Source organism: Dicentrarchus labrax, unplaced genomic scaffold (assembly GCF_905237075.1).
Source record: "Dicentrarchus labrax unplaced genomic scaffold, dlabrax2021, whole genome shotgun sequence".
In the NCBI taxonomy this organism is placed as follows: domain Eukaryota; kingdom Metazoa; phylum Chordata; class Actinopteri; family Moronidae; genus Dicentrarchus; species Dicentrarchus labrax.
Window position 1 is genome coordinate 15,155,423 of NW_026136712.1, and position 19,451 is coordinate 15,174,873.

At 38.9% G+C, this 19,451-nt stretch overlaps 1 protein-coding gene across 2 annotated transcripts in view; it reads right to left on the reverse strand.

Moving 5' to 3' along the window:
- Positions 1 to 19,451, reverse strand: part of LOC127373564 (A disintegrin and metalloproteinase with thrombospondin motifs 14) — a 54,225-nt gene that overhangs the window by 19,757 nt on the left and 15,017 nt on the right. Inside the window, exons 4-7 of one of the 2 annotated variants that reach the window (XM_051418165.1) lie at positions 15,213 to 15,409; positions 7,342 to 7,425; positions 3,598 to 3,745; positions 1,113 to 1,218 (exon numbers count right to left, since the gene is read on the reverse strand). In XM_051418165.1, the coding sequence (XP_051274125.1) occupies positions 1,113 to 1,218; positions 3,598 to 3,745; positions 7,342 to 7,425; positions 15,213 to 15,409 (535 nt within the window). Of the gene's footprint in view, positions 1 to 1,112; positions 1,219 to 3,588; positions 3,746 to 7,341; positions 7,426 to 15,212; positions 15,410 to 19,451 lie in introns of both variants that reach the window. The other variant, XM_051418164.1, reaches the window with a different exon arrangement.

Genomic DNA, 19,451 nt, shown 5'->3' on the forward strand with positions numbered 1-19,451 from the left:
ATAGCACCAGGGAACGTTTGCGCCGCCCCTAATTTAAGGACGTGCATCGGTGGAGGGAAAATTCCAATGTGCAGGAATTATACAAACGCCAATGTACAAAGTCAATTGCGCTGAGGGCAAGATAGAGCCCTAGGAATATAACCAAGTATTGAAAGCCAACTTTCACTGTTTGATAGTTGATTATACTGAATGCTACAGACACATTTTCGAGGATACTAAAAATGTATTAAAGTTTAATTCTCCAACCCCTATGAGGACTACCAATCTTGATATACAATTTGGCTAATACTTCTTTAAGTTCAATTGCAGGGAATTTTGAAACATTGTGGTATTGTGTTTTTTTATCAAATATTTTCATATTGTAAATAAATGTAAAGGATATATTTATAAATCACAATATCTACTCAAGTCACCCTATAATCTTCCAACTGAAGGGACATTTTTGGAGAAATCAAAATGGCACTCAAAAGTATGTTAAAGTACATAATGTTGTGTGTGACCTTTTTTTAATCAGGTACACCTGTGCAATCTAATGTAGACCAGCAACAGCTCTGCCATAACATCTATCTTAGAGAAGCTTATAATGTTCAGTTTTTGGTGACATTGTCGGAAATATGTAAATTATGTGTTTATTATTGACCTTGTCACAGAGGTGTTAATTGATTGTCAACAAAATCTGACAACATCATAGGCATAATAAAAGTAGTCTTTATGGCTAATAATAATGTTAATGGAAAATAATAACTTTATGCCCAAATTAGAGTATATGCTGTATAATACAGTATATACAGTATAACAATATATTCTAATCCATGCGGTTTGTGTACATTGATAGTACATATACATATGCCCATATGTGGTATTTATATGTGGGACTGGTACATTTAATTAGTTAATTGTTTTTCCAAGAACAGAGCGGAATAACCTAATCTTGCCTGCATGCACATGCCAAGGCAACCAGATGCTTTGTTTCATTAAGACAACAGAGTCCCATTAAATGGCTCTACCTTTAATTACAGACTACAGTTACCATGCAAAACTATCGCCTTAATTGGATGCAGTAAGATTCTGAAAGACTCTGCTGGTGCTTTCATCGTCATGCTATTACTCACACATGGCCGGTTTCATGAGCAACCACAAAGGCGGAGGAGAAGCCGTCCTCATGGTTCAGAGTGCAGCTCCTCAGTGGGTGGCACATCCCTGTCACTGGAGCGTAACCTGGGCAACAGAAAATACCACACCGCCCTAATAATCAAGTACCAGGAGGAAGGTCAGGAAATTCTCATGCAGCACTGATGATTGAGGTGGAAAATTCTCTTTATGTGACATTGTTGAACTTAGAGAACTAATATGATGTGACTGCAGTCATTGAGGAGGTTGCAATCTTTTCTTTCAAAGAGAAACCTACATATTTATATGTATGTCCTGCTTATGATGTGATGTAGGTAGTACCATTCTTAAAAATAATAAAAACAAACCCTCAAGGTGAACTAAAGGAAGAGGGAATGCCTCCAAAGAAAAGTAACACTATGTACCACATATAAATGTTCACTGAAGGTTAAAGCAGTTTCAGTGACATTTACAGAACATCTGCATTAAAAAAAAACAGATGCCATTCAATGATTATAAAGTACATCTATAAGCTCCGTCTGACCATGGACATAGAAAAATCAAGTACTGAAGCCTTCATGTCTGTGTTAAAGCACCTTGAAAGCAACTTAATTGACACTGATGTACAATAGATTTTTAACAAGTGACGCTCCTGTGTGACAGCTTGTACATCAAATATCTTCTCGCTATACATAAAAAAAAAGGCTTGAAGTAAACAGCAAGCTTGGAAGCCTGTCATCATTACCCAGCAGACATCCACCCGGCATCACAACATTTTACACAGTTCACCAAACTTTTAGGCAAAGCACAAACATTAAATATAACTCGATCAAGAGGTGTGCAGCGATTCAGCTTAGCGTGTTTGGTTTGGTTCAGAAGCACGCTGGTTCCCGACCGTCTTTTGGCGGCTTTCAGATAATTTTCATGCTCTCTGACCATGAGAAGAGCTTTTTGGCATGCAGGTAAAGAGCAGAAAATGCAGCAGACAGACAGCCGGTGATAAAGACTCCTGAAAAGCATGTTTATCAGGTTATTTTGGTGGTGTTGAAAAAGAGAAACATCTGCAGCAAGTGATTTCAGTCAGAGCAGTGTTTTTTTTTTTTGCTATAGTGTGATTATGACGGTTTTTGATCCAGATGGTCGATGGTTCTATTCATAAATGACAACAAAATGGACACATTTAGTGCTGCGAGTGAAATTGCAAAACATGAAAGCAGTTGTGGAGCAGGACCCTTTATCTGAAAGGGCAGATAAAAGGAAATTCAGGAGAATGCAGATTACATTCCCATGAAGAGGCCATCGGGAGCTTTGCACATTGAAGCGAAAAGGTGCAGCAGCAGCAGCAGCTTGGGTCAAAAATAATATTCTCTATAGCTGACGTCATGAGTGAGGAGAGAGGTGGTCCCTGTCATCTGGTTGATAAACTGAAACACTGAACATATCGCATGGGAAATCAGTCAGGAGAGCAGATCAAAAACGTTTACAGGGTTTGATTACAGTGCATTTGTAAATGTGGTGAGCTCTTTATGAGGTAACAAAATCGTGTGATTCATGAAGTTGTTTCATCTCCATTTGCTCTGGAGCTACTCCATAAACTGACTGGATTTTCCTGTATTTATCCCACAGCCCAGTATCTGTATTTGGATACAGAATCTACCATCTCACAGCTAAACTTTGACAAGGGAGTGTGATGTCTGCTCGTGACCCCGAGACACAGCACCGGGTCCGGCCCGACACAGCACAAGGTGCCATAGACACCGGGCTTGTTATGAACACAACACAACGGCAGCTATAGCAACATCAGGAGGTGTGACAAGCAAACCAGGTAGCTTCGGGTCGTCCTCTAAACATGACACTTGTGCTTTAAAAGTTAAAAATAAACACAGGTCAGTGCAAGATCTTGAACTTGAGCACAGAGGATGTTTGTTCATTCTAGACAAAGTTTCTCTGGTGGTTAGGCTGCTCACTTCAAATTTTGTTTTGAAGGGCTGAAAAGAAGAAATACAACGTGAGACAAATGCCAAACTGACATGTATGGTACAAAACTCCTCCTAATGATTGCATACATGTGTTATTTGGATTGAGAACTATCTACTTATTCTTTATGAATAAAGAAAAGTTCACACTGAACTTTACATAAATCAATAAAGACTAAAAAACAAGTTAGTTTAAATTAATGACAAACTAAGAAACATTTCTGGTTTTTTTTCTACATGCCAAAAACCTTCTTCAATAATATCAATCTCAATTTTTCATATCCAGGGTGGCGTCAATATCAAGTCAGCAAGGTTTTGGAAAGCTAATTATTTTCCTGTGAGGTCACCGTGGGCAGAATTGGGTTTGTGACCTCAGCTGCAGCCTCCACTTTTAAGTTTCCATCGACCTTACCTGGGCAAGACTTGAAGCCAACCCCTTTGTGAATGGAAGCAGATATCAGCACTCAGTCTGCACAGGCCTCGATCGAGAAAAATACAGTACCTTGCATACCTGCGGGACCAAAATCTTGCCTTGTGAGGAAGATGGCGTGGTCGTGGTACTCGGCATGGTCAGGGTCGCGGCGCTGCTGCGTGTTGGCCCATCGACAAACCTGCTCCAGGCTGCGGGATGGGTTGCCACGCTCGATCAGGCATATAGACTGCAGAAATATAGAGACGGGAGAAAGTTTTACCACTCAAACTGTGAGTAGAATTTTAATTGCTCACCTTATCAGTTCCCTCTGAGGGGCACTGCAGTTGCTTGCTAAATAGAAAAAAGGCTTCTCACCCTCACAGTACTTTCACTTGGAAATCATGAAACAAGATAACTTTTAGATTAATTTCCCTTGGAAAGTTGCAACAGCCAAATAGATTGCATTCCCTATTTTTATATTACATTACATGTATCAGAATGCACACTTCCCTAATGGAATATGTAAGCTTACTTACACTGTGTGACCTGTTTTTGTTGGTTGCGCGGAGGTGATAGAACCGGTTCAAATAAATTTGAATATATATAAATGATACGTTGTGGGGATTTAGGGGGTTTGGAGGGCATTTAAAGATGTATATTTTCTTCATTATCTTTATTGTTTTTGATTTAATATTTGTAACTTTTATTGTGGGTGTGGGTTTGTTTTTGTTTTTTTGGGGGGGTAGTTTGTATTTTTTTTATGTATTGATGTCGTTGTGTATCCTGTTATTCTTTTCATTTGTTCTTCTTTTCTTTGCTATTCGCCATGGTTACTTATCACAATGGTGTCCCACATCCTGAAAAATAAAGTCATAAAAGAAAAAATGGTGATTGCATTCACATTATACCAACTGCCTGAAACATTGGAGCAGTAAAGCTGAAATGCATAGACAAGACTTTATTCATCAAGTTCACTAAAGCTTGCTCAGGTACTCATATGTGTGACAAAAAGCTTTTTCTGAAGCTTAGAAATGTAATGAAGCCATATGATCAGGTTTTAACATTATATCTATAATAGTTGTTAATGTTAATAACAAACGCCAGTTTAATTAGTCATCATCACATCTATTTTACTTGGTTATTACTTGACTATTTCAAGGCATTATATAATAATTATGGCTTGTAATTCAGAAGATTTTAAACTCCTTTTCTGTGGACAGTGCCTGAAGAATACAAACCAGCCGTGGGTTTTTGGAACACAATTTCAAATGGATACTGTTCTGGAAACTGAAATAGCAGAATAAATTTTAAGTGGAAATGAAAAAAAACCCCTTCTGTTTATTCTTCCGTGTTATAAACATCCATCCAGGTCAACAACAAAACTCAGTCAAGGATGAAAAAGTACGGTGATTGACAGCAACACTACTTATATGCAGAGTGTACGAGGCCAAGAGAAATGCAAAGCGAGTTACTGACAGACCAGCCAGCAACACATTCAACATGTTTGCGCTCATCTCACATCTAATAATTGGTGCTGTGTAAACAGCATGTCTGTGCTTTGGCAACCTGAGAGCAGAAGCCAAATGTCAAATACTCTGTCTCCAGGCAGCTACAAGCTTATATGTCAATTAACAAGCACTTTAGTAAAGATGGACAGCAAATAACTCACTGAGGCCCGTCACCATGCATCATTATACCTCATTACTGCATATGTTGCTGCCTGCTAACAACAAAATCTGTCAATAGTCTCATTAAGTGTCAACATGTGAATAGAAAAACAGATCACTCCACACATATAGTAAAATAAAAATGCAAATAACATAGATGTTTCTGACTTTAATCAGCAGTAAACAAACACATGGATAGATCTGTTTGCTTTTCTTTAGTTTTTCTAATTAACACCTCACCCTCTATGTGCACCTACTGTACATTACAATAAGAAATGTATCCTCGCAGTTCTTATATAGTATGGATTATTTAAACAAGCGGCATCTACTTCTAAGTATCTAATTGCTGTTTCAGTAAGTTTGTGCTCTGCATTGTGTACATATGATTTGTCCGTTACTGTTACTCAAAATATTATATCCGACTGACTGAGCTAGTGTACAATACGCAGTGCTGAGGGGTGTTATCATTAATCACTGAAATCATCTATTATGCACTTCTCAACTTAAAGTACCAGTTCTTTAGCACTGATCTTGAATGTGTTAAGATTTTTTTTTGCCTGTGTTTTTACAGTGGCATATACCAGATTGCATCTGTCAATAAAACAGTGAGTGCAGCACTGAGTCGACCCGAGGCATCATCAAATTACACACTGCTAAGAGAGCCAAACCAGCCAAGGCCTGCCCCCAGATGCAATGAAAAAAGTAAATTCTCCTTATGTATTTTATTTTTTCATTTTAATATTTTGGAAATAAAACAAATGGAGGGAGCTTTGGCAAATTTGAGTCAGTGTCACTGTAATAAAACCTGTGTCTTAACATGCACACAAGAAACCAGGTATCTCAGAGATATCAGGTCACGCAGTTCATGTCGCACTTGTGGTAACCTGGTTACAGTAAATCCACATAGGAGAGAAACAAGATTTTCCCCCTCAATTCAGACCTAAATTTGCAAGCATCACTCTCCTATTTTTGTAGTAGTGTTTGAATACACTGGTTCTGGATGTTTGTGTGTCTCTGTGTGTCATAGGGCTGACTGCATAAGCTCTGAATCTTCCAAATATTCAAAGAAGATACTTTGTGTTTCAATTTCAGTCCAACTTGAAATGATTGTGTATGAACATTGGGATGCATCGCTGCATGTAATGATCTTTTCTTTTCACCCAGCTGCTCCGCTGTCAAAGAGATTCTTTCTCTGTCTTATGTTTTTGTCATGCACATGCTAAAAAAAGCTGATTTAAAAACCCAGTTATATATATATATGTATACATGGCCAAGAAATCGTCTTTCTCCGAGAGAAGTCTAGCTCAGATTTCACTAATCCCCTACCCCAATTAACAGAAACCAGGTTTCTCATAAACATGATGTTAAAGAAACAAGATTACTGCAGAAAGCCGACTGTAATCCAGCCACTTAAATGCATGCACTGACGCAGTCAGTCTCATAAATAGTTTGACATTTTGACAAATGAGCATTTTCCCTTTCCTGTCAAGAGTAAAATGAGAGGATCTATACCACTCTCACAATTGTACAGTAAATACGTGTGTTAGCTTAGCTTAGCATAAACACTGAAAATAGGGAAACAGCCAGCCCAACAAATTCACAAAATGTACCTACCAGCATCTCTAAAGCTCACTTATTAACATGTTATATCAGCTTTGTTTAATCCATACTAGCTTTTGGATGAGATCAGGCTAGCTGTTTCCCCCTGTTGTAACAGTAATGTAATCATCTACATAGGTTTAAATCAGTGGTTTCCAACCTGGGGGTTGACCCCACTAGTGGTCGCCAAAGCTTCACAGGGGGTCATACGGCCAAAATATGTTTAGTTTCAAACATAGTCCTACACCAAATGTCTTTGAAAATATATTGTTTACAGTATATATATTGTTTTGGTGTTGTGTGTTTGTGATTTGGTTTTTGTTTCCATTTGAAGCTACTTTGTTAATTGTTTTCATATGTAGAATAATTTCACTTAGTTTCTTAGTTTTATATTTAGCTTACTTTCTGTTTTCCTGTTTTATTGATTTGATTTTAAATTGTTGTTTGTTCTTATTGTTATCATTTTTGTGTGGACTCCAGGAAGACTAGGGACAACTTTGTGGAGGTTACCCAAAACCAATTTAAGAATAAAGAATATTTCCACATACAGAAAATAACAGTATGCGACATAGCTCACCTGTCGGTACCCGACCATTATCATGCGGACAAGGACAATGTTGATGTTGGTTCCCAAAGATTCATCGTGGTAGATTTCATCAACCTGAAAGGAAATGAAGAACAGCATCTGTCACTGATCTGAAAGATGAAAGAAGCACAATGCATTAAGGTGATTAAGAACATCTCAATATTGAGCCTGCAAAACACGTACAGGCCAATAAGACAATCATGCACATGGCTGTCCTTAAAGCAGAGCACTGTAATACAAACACTGTAAAAAGTGTCAAGTCTGTGAGCAGAAAAACGCAGTGCTTCAGCTCAAGCCAAATAGCTACAGTTAGAGTGGGCTTAATTTCAAATGGTGGTTACAAAACAATAGTAGAGTTCCTTGTGTTTATCCTTAGTTTCTGGAGTTTCCAAGGGATACATTACTGACTACTAAATAGGTGTTTAAAAGTAAGTAGGTACTGAAAATAATTTAAGATGCTAATATGTTAATTACGGCTGCTCTAACAATGCAAATCAAAGGACTCAACTGGCTGGAAAAGGCTTTGGGGAAAAAAACATAGCTTGGTTCTCAGAAATCTGTTTGTGGTTAATACGGAGGATAATCAAAGGCACAGAGACGAAGAAGAAGTAAAGAACATAACATTGGTGGATAAAGCTTTCCCATGCTGTGAAAGCAGAACCTTTACTTCCTTTCAAGCATAAAATATGTTAAAGCTACTTTTTTTTTTACAATTACATATATATGCATGCCTGATTTAGTGCACCATGCACCTCTATGTTTGTTTGTTATGTACAAATGCAAAGTCCCAGTGATTTCACGGGTTTAACATTATTGACCACTAAGAGACAACAGCATAGGATTATTTTATCTATAAAGAGATACTGGGTAAATTTTCAGCATATTTATGTAGCCTTCTCTGTTTCAGCTCTGGAAGTAACCAGTTACGCTCCTCCTCCAGGTGGTTGCTTTTAATTTCCCCCGGGTTTTGACAGGTCTGGGGAACACTGAATTTCCCTACTATACACCTTGGGCATATTCATTGATGTATTAAAGGGCATCATACAAATGTGGCAACAGAGACATATGGTTCTTTATCTCAAGAGGCTACTGTGTATGAATGGCTGATTTTTGGCTGATACATGTTGTATAGGTCGCCTTTTAATATGTTGTGATTTTATACGGCTGCTACCTTGTAAAATGTATTTTTAAACTCAGTGGGACTTCCAGGTAAAATAAAGGGACAATAAATCAAATAAGAGAAGATGAATGCTCTTTGTGTGTTGCTCAGAGGCATAAATATTCATTAGCAGCGCAATATCCAGCCAATTAATTCACCTATATCTTGAAAACTGAAATTGAATGAGGCAAGTAGCAAACATTTATTCTGATCTTCTCTGATAGTGCACAATGCAAAAACACATAAACCGATTTCACTGCCTCCGCAGATTTTATTTTATTTCTGATGTACAGTGTTCCAGAAGCAGGACGTCTAATCACAAGGGATTTTTTTTTTTTCCATCTCTTACAACAAGCCTGGAATCATGATGAAATATGTTAAGACGTTGGCAACCATCCAATGAAACCAGCATTATTATGCAATGACAAAAAAATCCTGACCCAGAAATGTGTCAACTGCTATTTGGCTTTATAATAATGCTGTGGTATGAGGATGCTTAACCCAGGTCTAAGCTAGGACCCCCTTCAAATCCCACCTTCAATTTCCACTTGAGTGTGTTTTATTTTCCTCAAATGGTCGCTACATGTCGGCACTCCTCTGGGGCCCCAAAGTCAATCAACTGCTTCACTTTGCGGTTGATAAATACAATTTCAGAGGAAAATAAGGGGTGAATATTTTGTTTTCCTTAAATCAGTAAGTCATTTAGTTGGGACATGTTGGTTATGGGTCGTAATTAACAACACGCCAAACAAACTGGGCGACTCAACTGGTAAACAGTCATTTAGCCTCACAAAGCACCCTCACATTTCTCCACGTGACTTTTGAACTTGTTACTGAGAGGAAACATATGTTTTACAACATTTTAAGGCACGTTGTGGGTTGACACTGTGTGACACACGCATAAATTTAACTTGATATGTTGTGTTACTAGCTTGGAAAATAATAAATGTAACATTTGCGTATAATTTATTTTCATCTTCATCATGTGGCAGTAATATATTTCTGTTAAGGTTTTTATTGAAAATGAACACATTCATATCAGCACAGCTGCTCTTGCAAGTTAAAACTAGGGTCAGTGCACCAAAATCACAAAAAATTACACATATTTTCTCACTTTCTGCAATTTCAGCAAGAATCATACAAAGCTTAAAACTCTGTTGTGTGGGCACTGAACTGAAGTTAAAGATTACACTATTGAGAAAACTAATAATACAGTCTGCAGCTTATATGATTTCACTTTGGAATTCTGGGTCAATTTTGGATTAATTCATTCAACTGTGATGACATAACTCTGATTGCACCTCTGACTCTTAACCTCTGTTAAAACCTCACTGTCAGCAATTGTGAAATGAAAGCAAAGTCTATGGATTATCCAGAGTAACTGAGACACTGTTTCTCAAAAATTCAAGTTGCTATTAACTGTTCCAAATATAATTTTTGGATGCTTTGAGCACCACAAACAAAATCGCATTCTCTTTGATTGAGAATAACAACAACTTTCTGTCTGGGTAAATGCCACTAAAGTTAAGTTAGGGATATGTGTGGATTCTTTTGAGTCAAGTGAACCGACCTTTTAACATTATACAGGACCCCCGAACTAACTGCATGGAGATATAAAATCACATTATCACACCTGAGGCTCATCCTTTAAGTCATTGCTCTCATGCTGACTGCACATTTTTCTGGCAAAAGTCCTTTATCATAGCATGATTAATTAAACATGCTAGTTTTATTAATAATTTGTCATCAATAATTATTATTATCAACATAAAAGCTAAAAGTTGATTTTAGCTGCAGCTAAAAAGCACAATATGAGATATCATTACATCAACAAACTAATGTGTAAATTTAAAAAAAATTGTTAAAGAAAAAATAAAACAATCAAACCTGTTTACCTACTGTAAATGACTTCCTCGATCTCATGTCTTCTAGCATCCAAATTATTTAAAGAGTTTTCAGAGTCATTGCCCTGAGCTTGCTGACACTGTTATTAATGAGTCTGTTTTTTGACTCTCGGTTTGATCCATTGCAGGCCCGTATCCAGCCAACACTTGACTACCGCACTATCTCCAAATTACCCTTCGTTTCAAAGATTGTCAAAAAGGCAGTTGCCAAGCGACTGTTAGAAATAGTTGAAGATATATCTTTGACAAATTTCCATCTGGCTTTTACCAACAAAGCCATGCTGAAGCAGCACCAGTGCGGGTCACAAATGATTCTTTTGAGTGTGGTTGTCATACCATTGTAATATCACAAGTGCAGCCTTTGATACCCTGATGAATGCCATTTTACTTGAGAAAACCCATGGGTGGGCGCAATGGAACAACTTTAAACCTTTACTCCATTTTATGTGTTTAATTCAAAATTCTGACATCATCATATCTGACCTATGATCTTTCTGCCCAAATTACTCGAGCCAATTGGCCTTTGAATTCTTTAAATATCATTGAAATTTTGTCATTCTGTCTTTCAGATTTAGAGATCCAACAACTCACCAATCAGCACCATTAGCTCCAGGATGTTGATCTCCTGTCTATCTCCATGTGAGCTTAAACGCTTAATGAAGACACTTCATACAGATGGAGTCTAATTGCCAAAGTCTTCCTCTGTTGTTAAAGAGCAACTAAACCCCTAAACTGTTGTTGATTGATTTAGGTACAAATCTTGACATTTTAGTGCAAAGTATTTGAATTCTACATGTTGTGCTATAACTATGCATAGAGTACACCCTCAGCTATGAATGTGCTTCTAGTGACTGTCTAAGCCCCAGTGGATTCTTTGTGTTTCCAGCACAGACACAAAGAGTCTGACAGCAGACTGCTGCTAATGAATTGTTAGCTCTGATCAGTGTCACATGTATTCTTTCGGCAGCCTGTCATGGCAGCTCCTATCATTGTTGTAGTTTTAGTGTGTTTTCAGTGTTTTTAACCTGTGTTTTTTGCTATGGCTGCAGAGCGGGGGTTAAACGGAGGATGAAGAAGAGGAGGCTTAAACCCTACAAACGTGGCTACACAAGCAGATACCGGACTCCAACGTCACCATTCCCGGCTTCCAGACGGTTCGAGCCGTCAGGGACACCACCGCGACCGGCATGAAGAAAGGAGGGGGACTTGCCGTGCTCATAAACAACAGGTGGTGTAACGCCGGGCACGTCTGTGTGGAAGAGCGTGTCTGCAGCCCGGACACCGAGCTCGTCCCTGTCGGAAATCGTCCGTGTTATCTGCCACGGTGGCTTTCCAGTGTTGTTGCCATCACTGTCTATGTTCCTCACAGTGGTCTTCATCATCACCATCACTGTTTGGTCATCTTTGGTTGTTTTTAAAGTGCTTAACAAATAAAGTTGGATTGGATTGGATACACTGAGAGGTGGTCAGTTTGTAACTCTGGTTGGTGTTATCTCCCGCGTCACAATCTCCGTAGCCACAAAGCCACATCCCCTATATGAATCTCCTGTGCCGTCCTTGGGGAGGAAGCTGGCAGAATTACATTGTTAAATAAAATAAAAAATTAAATAAATATTAGTCTGCACTTCCTCTCCTTATTGAAATAACTAGGCTTCTGACCAACACTAAACACAGAAAACATCTTTCTTTTTACAGTCTTGGCGACCTTATTCTCAGCTAGAATAAGTTTGAGCCTCTTTTCATTGCTTTTAAAACTTTCTATAGAGTGCCTCTCTCACCACTGTGCCAACAATATTCAGATCTGGATGTATGTGCTCATGCTTTTACTGTAGTTGCTACAGTGCTATGAACAACCTCAGTGTACCAGTGTAGTGTCAATATTTACAGTCTGGCATTTATCCAGTTTATTATTTCAACTGTGTTACGTCATTTATATGTTTGTTTTTATTTAATTTATGTTTTTTATAAAGCATTTTTTAAACTGATTTTTGTATTTTTATGTGTATTTGTGAATTGCTGTTAAAGGTACTGTGGAAATAATGGCTACTTTCTTAGTCATATTACAAGCTCCAAACAGCCACAAACGTTTTTTTTTATGGTTTACAATGTTGGCCATGGTCTTTTTAGTATCACTTTTCAGCCCATCAATAAAATTCAACACTGATCTACCAAAGGTTATCGAATAATTGGTGTTGCTATACACTATAATTCACAAGAGCCCTGAGGTCAATTTCAATGTTTTCATTAACGCTACAGCAGAGGTGCTGAACAGCTGTGATGTTTATTTCTGTCCATAAGCAGAATAACAATCCTGACCCAAGAGACAGCATATGAGCATACATATCTGCAGGATTCCAGGGACAACCAGCCATCCATATAGCAAAGATCACGTATAAACAAATAAACTAATAAAAGAAAGCAGTATGACACACAGACCTCACCAAGGCTGTTTTCACTGTCAAAGCAGCAGCTCTAGTTTCTTTTTATATTTCTAGTAGTTTCATATGAAATCTCTGCTCTTTGTTTTCTTGATTTAAGAAGAGACAATAGAGCTAATTATTATCTAAATTCAGTCTTAGGATTGGGTTGTTTTCATTATGTGAACAGTGCTGATGCCAAAACCAGAGGTATCACATGGCCTCTGTCAGTATCTTTCAGTATCTGTTCTTGTGCAGGCTCATAAAAGACAAAAATGCAGAGAAGGTTCAGATATGGCAAACAGAATAACAGTGCTACTCTTTGCTAAAACACCAACAAGTGCATGTCAGCAAGCTTTCTCGGGGTAAAAATTATGATCGTGCAGAACAAAAGCTCTGTCAATGAAGGAAGGCTATCTTGGCTTAAGTCCAAATTTGCTCTGGGACGCAGGGTTACACCCAAGGCATTTAAGCAAATATTCCATTCACAAAAGCCTATTCAGGTCAATAAATGCTGTAAAGAACACTCAAGTGACCCCACGTTCTCCCAGATTTGTTACGAGCTCAAATTCCTAGACTGGTCCATACTGACCTATATGCGTATGTTTATGTTGGACCTAAAACAGGAAAGCTGTTAAAAAATGAGGACAACATTACAAAGTTCCGTGTCGACTTTTGTAAACACTGAAGTTGCATTTTTTTTTCCTGATAAGACTATCAAGTCTATGCATTCAAGCTTTAAAATAACATTTTGGTGAGTCCTGCTAAGGGTTGGGCCAACCCCACGTATACAGGGATAATTACAAAGCCAGGAGGAGGGGCTGGAATCGGACTGTTGTGGCTGAAAATGAGAGTAGCAGCTGTGGGCTACAGCCCTAGGTGTCCCTGGCTTGTGTACAGCATCACATCGACGTGGACAAAACCTGGTCCGTGCTCAAACAACACAACCATTGTGCGGCAGGCACCACGGCCGTCACCTTGGCTTCGCGCAGACAGGATGTTCAGTAATCAATCCCCCAGGGAGAGTTTCTCCAGGTGGTACTACACATTCTGTAGCCACGAAGTACGGATTCAGAGGGATTTGAGTGGGCAGAGCTCTTTCAGACACAGCAAGCCTATGGCTTACGAGTGGAACTAAAGACTTTAGACCCTCATTTGTTTAAACTTTCTTTCTGGAAGTTGCACATTTCTCTTGTCAAATTCTACTCAGCATGAAGGGGACTATACAGATATTTATTTTAAGGAAATTGCTTGATTTCACTTTATAGCTCAGTCCAATTTCAACCCTAAGGACTTCCTGAAACTCACCTCTCCTGCCAATGATTTGAAATACCTGTAAGTGCTTATCAGAGAGCACTAGACACCGAGGACTGACAATAACAGAGCACACTCTCACAGCCACTTCACAGTTTAATCAGCCTTGGTCATTAAAAATCAGACATTTCTCTCTGCCGAAGACATTTGGGGACGGAATGTGAATATAATATCCTAATTAAATAAACACATCATTCCATGTTAGCAGAGCTTGGCAGCGTGAGCGGACTTCTGGTGCTGGTTTCCATGACTGCCCTGCACAGCTCCCACTCAACTTTCTAATTGGTCTAGTGCAGCTAATCAGACCACCATGCAGGGTCCAAATGGTAACTGTTACAGAGTGAAACCAGCACCCTGTGAAAATCTGACTTGGGGGATTTGGGACCAGTAAGTAGATTATGGTGGTAGGAGCTGGTGGAACCCGTAATGAATGAGCTGAAAGTTTCTCTTTTTCCTCCCTCTCATCGGTAATCCATAAACAGCTAAAGAAAGAGGGGAGTCTGGGGAGAAGTGTGGCAAGGTCTGATAATAGACAGGGCAAAGAGGAAAAAATAACTCCATAGGAAGATAAAGACAAAAAAAAGATCCCCAAACGCTGTAGCGGTTTCATGTCAACAAAGGATCATTCCTAGAGATGCAAAGTTTAGTCACTGTTGGACTGTTGGTCAGACGAAAAAAGACCTCTGATTTTACGAAACTGTGGTGGGTCATTTTTATTCCTTATTCTATTAACATTTCAAATACAATTTCGTGACAATTTATTGATCAATCGATTAGTCAATAATAAAAAAATATCATATTGGGAATTTGTATAAAGGGGAGCAAGTGGTGAGAATTTGTTGATTGGTAAATAGACTGCACTTAAAGCCATTCACACACTTACACACTGATGACAGCATCAGGAGCCATTTGGAGTTCAGTATCTTGCCCAAGGACACTTTGACATGCAGAGTGTGGAGCCGGAGATCAAACCGCCAACCTTCTGATTATTAGGCGTCAGACTCAATGGCTATGTGTATAATATGTGCATTCAATTTGATGAGGATTTTACTGTAAAACCAGACTTACTATGTTCATGAGCGTGAGAACATAATTCTGCACATGCTCCTTGCCATGGAAGCGCACCACGGAGTCGTCCACCGCCAGCAGCACCTCAATGTTGTAGTCGTCTTTCTTCGCGTGCCTCCTCTTGCGCTCGGACTCAGACAGTTTATGTTCGACGACATCCAGAGCCGCAGGGAGGTTTGCAATCCCGAAGTCTGCCACTGCAAAATATGGCCGGCACATAAACAAGTCAATGAATGGACAGTGAGAATGTGATGCATGTATCCTATTTCTTCTCTTGTTTCAGCTTCTGGGAAGTGATATATGACTCTATATTCTCTAAGCCTCTCAATGTTGAGTCAAAATACTCCTCATAACTCCTCAGACTCATAAATCGTTGGCCTACAGAGTCAGAAATGTATTTCCTCTCTGTCCCATATTCCACCTAACTATAATATGTGCATTCAGAGCATGAATCCCAGCTGAGTCATACCAGTTCCAAACATAATAATAAAGCCCTTCAGCTGTTTTCAGCATGTGTGATATTTGTTTGTCAGAGTTCAAACCCTCACTGAAAGACATAAATTGTGTACATTTTTGCAGATTAAGGTCTAGTAATCTACACATTGGGAACACACACTAGATAAACTGAAAATATAATCAGTTTCAACAAACACCACAGAAGCAATGCATATAAAGGACTCAAAGATACCCTGTCAAGACTGCACAACACTAGAATATTTTTGGACCATTATGAGAGACATGCGCCAAATATTGTTTGCAGCAATTCATTCAAAATAGGATGCTTCATTTTTTTACCTATTTCAAAGAAGTCAATTACCAGATTCTCAAGTTCTTCTATGTAAACAAGCAAACAGACAAAATAATACAAAATGTCCTTGATGGAGATAATATGTTTAAAGGTAACTGCATAATGTGTGTCGACTGGCAGACACTGACTTGCTCAAACATTCAAGGCATGTTTTTCTCCTTGAAGCTATAAATTAGTGCAATCTTTTCTAAAAGACGGTAGTGATTCAAGGCACCCAGATATAAAAGGAGACATGACACATTACGTATGAATACCAGAAAATCCATTGGAGAAGGTATTTTCATAAGTACTATGCAGAAAAATGGAATTGAAGGATAGATGCAGTGTTCTAAAAACATTCAAACAACTGGCTCTAGGCAAATCTCTTGAGAATATAAATAAAGAAATGAATAGATACATTCATAACAACTTATTTGCACCAGTTGTTGAGTAAATTAAGATAAATGTGTTCGACAACTGCAAAAAGTGAACTATTTTTAATAGGCAGGTAAACAAAATAACTGTTTGCAAAGCTGTTATTGTAGTTCATACATATTCTTAGATAACAGATACAAATTAAAGCCTGGATGGAGACTTTAACTGAGAGCAACAGAGCATAAAATGTCATTTCAGTTCAAGTAAGATTTTTACTGCGGTGATAGGCTCATTTTGCTATTTTGGAAAAAGCAGCATCACCTGTTTTAAGCCTTAATTGGGATGTTGGTTCACCAACATGGACATAAAGGAGAGTAACAGAAGAAGAAGTAACACGGTGAAAAGCTTTCACAACAGTGTGTAAAATTAGTTTGAACAAAGCCAAAAATACAGGACACTAAAACTCTCCTCTGTGAATAACATTGTGCTAGAGCAAGTTGATTAAAATGAACACAATGCATTTCATGAGGATGGTAAAAGCAAAAAAACGAGGCTCGGAAAATGTGAACGAGTGACTTGATTAAAATTGTTCCTGAGGGTGTATGAGCTAGAGGGCTGCGGAGTAAAGTGAAAAGACCCACGCATCAGTTTTACAGCTACAGACACTGGGTAATGGAGTGAATTAGTGAGTATAGTGAGCGCCTTCCACCAGATGTTCAAGCCATTGTTGTGGCAAATAAGGAATAGAAAAGGAATTAATAATGGAGTTGGGTCGTCTGAGTGCAAAGGAGAGGTCACCCCTCCCCTCCTCCTCCTCCTCCTCCTCCTCCTCCTCCTCCTCCCCAGTACCACCACTGGAGCCCAGCATTCCTCACTTTACCAGCTGGTTTAGGAAGCGCTGCCTCTGCTGTTAAGCCCAATAAATGCAAAGTAGTGATAATTATTTAAAAGCGGCGGAGTTTATGCACCATACCAAAAGTTACAGGGCTTTAGATTTTGGTATGTATTTGTCCAAACACTGGTTTCCATCCATTTCAGTTCGGTATATAAATCAATCAGCAGGCTCTTGTGTTGAAATAAGGGCCACCTCCAAATTTGTGTTTATCATTAGTAACAGTAAGAATGTGTCTGTAGCACCTGGTAAAAAAAACCTGTCAAGTACTAAAAGCTGGTGTTAAAAGACTGGTCAGACTTTTAATCTGGCTTTAGGCAAGTTCTCATGCTACTTATGTTGAGAAAACGTTAAACATTTGGGAAGTTTGCTGTCTTTAGGCAAACAGTTGCCCATTACAGAACTAGCACACATGAAGCAACATTTGCATTCCTTTGGAGTTGTGTCTCTGGCCAATCTAACAACCACTCTCTGTTTAGCTCTATTTTTGGTCTCCACCAACTCTTGTTTTTTTAAGTTGCTAAATACTCCACTATGTTCACCAGCTATTTACTAACTATGATTGTGTAGCATGTTGCTGGTGCAGGATATGTAGCGTGCGGTGGTTTTAGCAGAGCTTAGTAAAAAACAGCTGCCTGCAAGAATGTTGAGAGTGAAGCAACAGTAAAGTGGCAGACCAAAACACGGAGCTGAAGGACACTAAAATGCTCCATTTTAGCATAACTACAGAATCTAGTGATAATTAGCTGTGGGTTCGTCATATGAGCGATCCCTTTCATATTAGACATAGTAATTTAAATTTATGTTAATATAAAAAATATTTACTTGTGCAGCTTTAAATAAAATTCTCCACGAAACTCGGGGTGTGCTGCGGCCGCGTCACGTGCCGTCATAAAACACGTGCGGACCACGACATGAAAATTTCATGTAAATCAGCTCAAAATCGCCACGCAGCGCTTACTTCCTGTTGCCAGTAGATGGCGCTATCACTATGTCTGAATATTGTCATGTAGACATGTTCAGGGCGGGACTGTTATCAAACACGTGAAGTTTCATTGAGATTGGACCATGTACACTGAAGTTGTGAGGACCTGTTCAGGGTGGGACTGTACACTAAAGATACTATCTGTTTGATGGCCAATCAGTGGAATTCGACAGATCGTACAGTCACAAATAGCACAACTTTTGATCACCAATGTGTCTGGATTGCAGTGATCGAATTTGAAGTCAATCTGATAAAATCTGTAGGAGGAGTTAGTTAAAACAGAAGCCCTTAATTGCCGGAAATGGCATCACAGTTTGACATTCGATTCAACCTGGCCAAATTTGACGGCACGCCACGGACACGCCCTTCAACGTACATGCACAAATAGCACAACTTTTAATAAACAACATGTTGACTGTACTGACTAATTTTGAAGCAGATCCGATAAATTCTCTAGGAGGAGTTTGTTCAAATACAACGCAAAAAAACGCTGAAAGTCTGAGAAATGCGGAAATGGTATCACATTTTTACATTCGATTCAACCTGGCCAACTTTAAGGGCACGCCACGGACACACCCTTTAACGTACAGTCACAAATAGCACAACTTTTAATCAGGAATGTTTCTTGAGTGCATGCACTGACCAATTTTGAAGTAGATCCGATAAATTCCCTAGGAGGAGTTCATTCAATTACAAGGCGAAAAATTTACCGAAAATGACCACGGAATTCAAAATGGCCTCCACGCTTCAACCAGTCACAAATAGCACAACTTTTAAACAGCAACATACTTTGACTGTACTGACAAATTTTGAAGCAGATCCGATGAATTCCCTAGGAGGAGTTCGTTCAAATACAAGGCGAAAAGTTTGCCGAAAGTGAAAATGAAGATCAAAATGGCCGACTTCCCGTGGGGTTTGGGTCCAAGAGGCTACTTTGTACGTCTCAGCACGTTACACGTGCCTACCCAGTTTCATACATATCGGTGAAACGTGGCGCCAGGGCTGCTTTTTTAAAATCCTGTAGGGGGCGCTACAAACACGACAAACACGATTTTTGGTATGTGAGCTACAGGCACCAGTCTACACGTGCCCTTTGAATTTCATAATCATAACTATTACGGTCTCCGCACAGTAATTTACCATGCCACCAGAGCGCCACCTAGTGGCAGATTGTTGACACATTTATTAATGAGCCTCAGG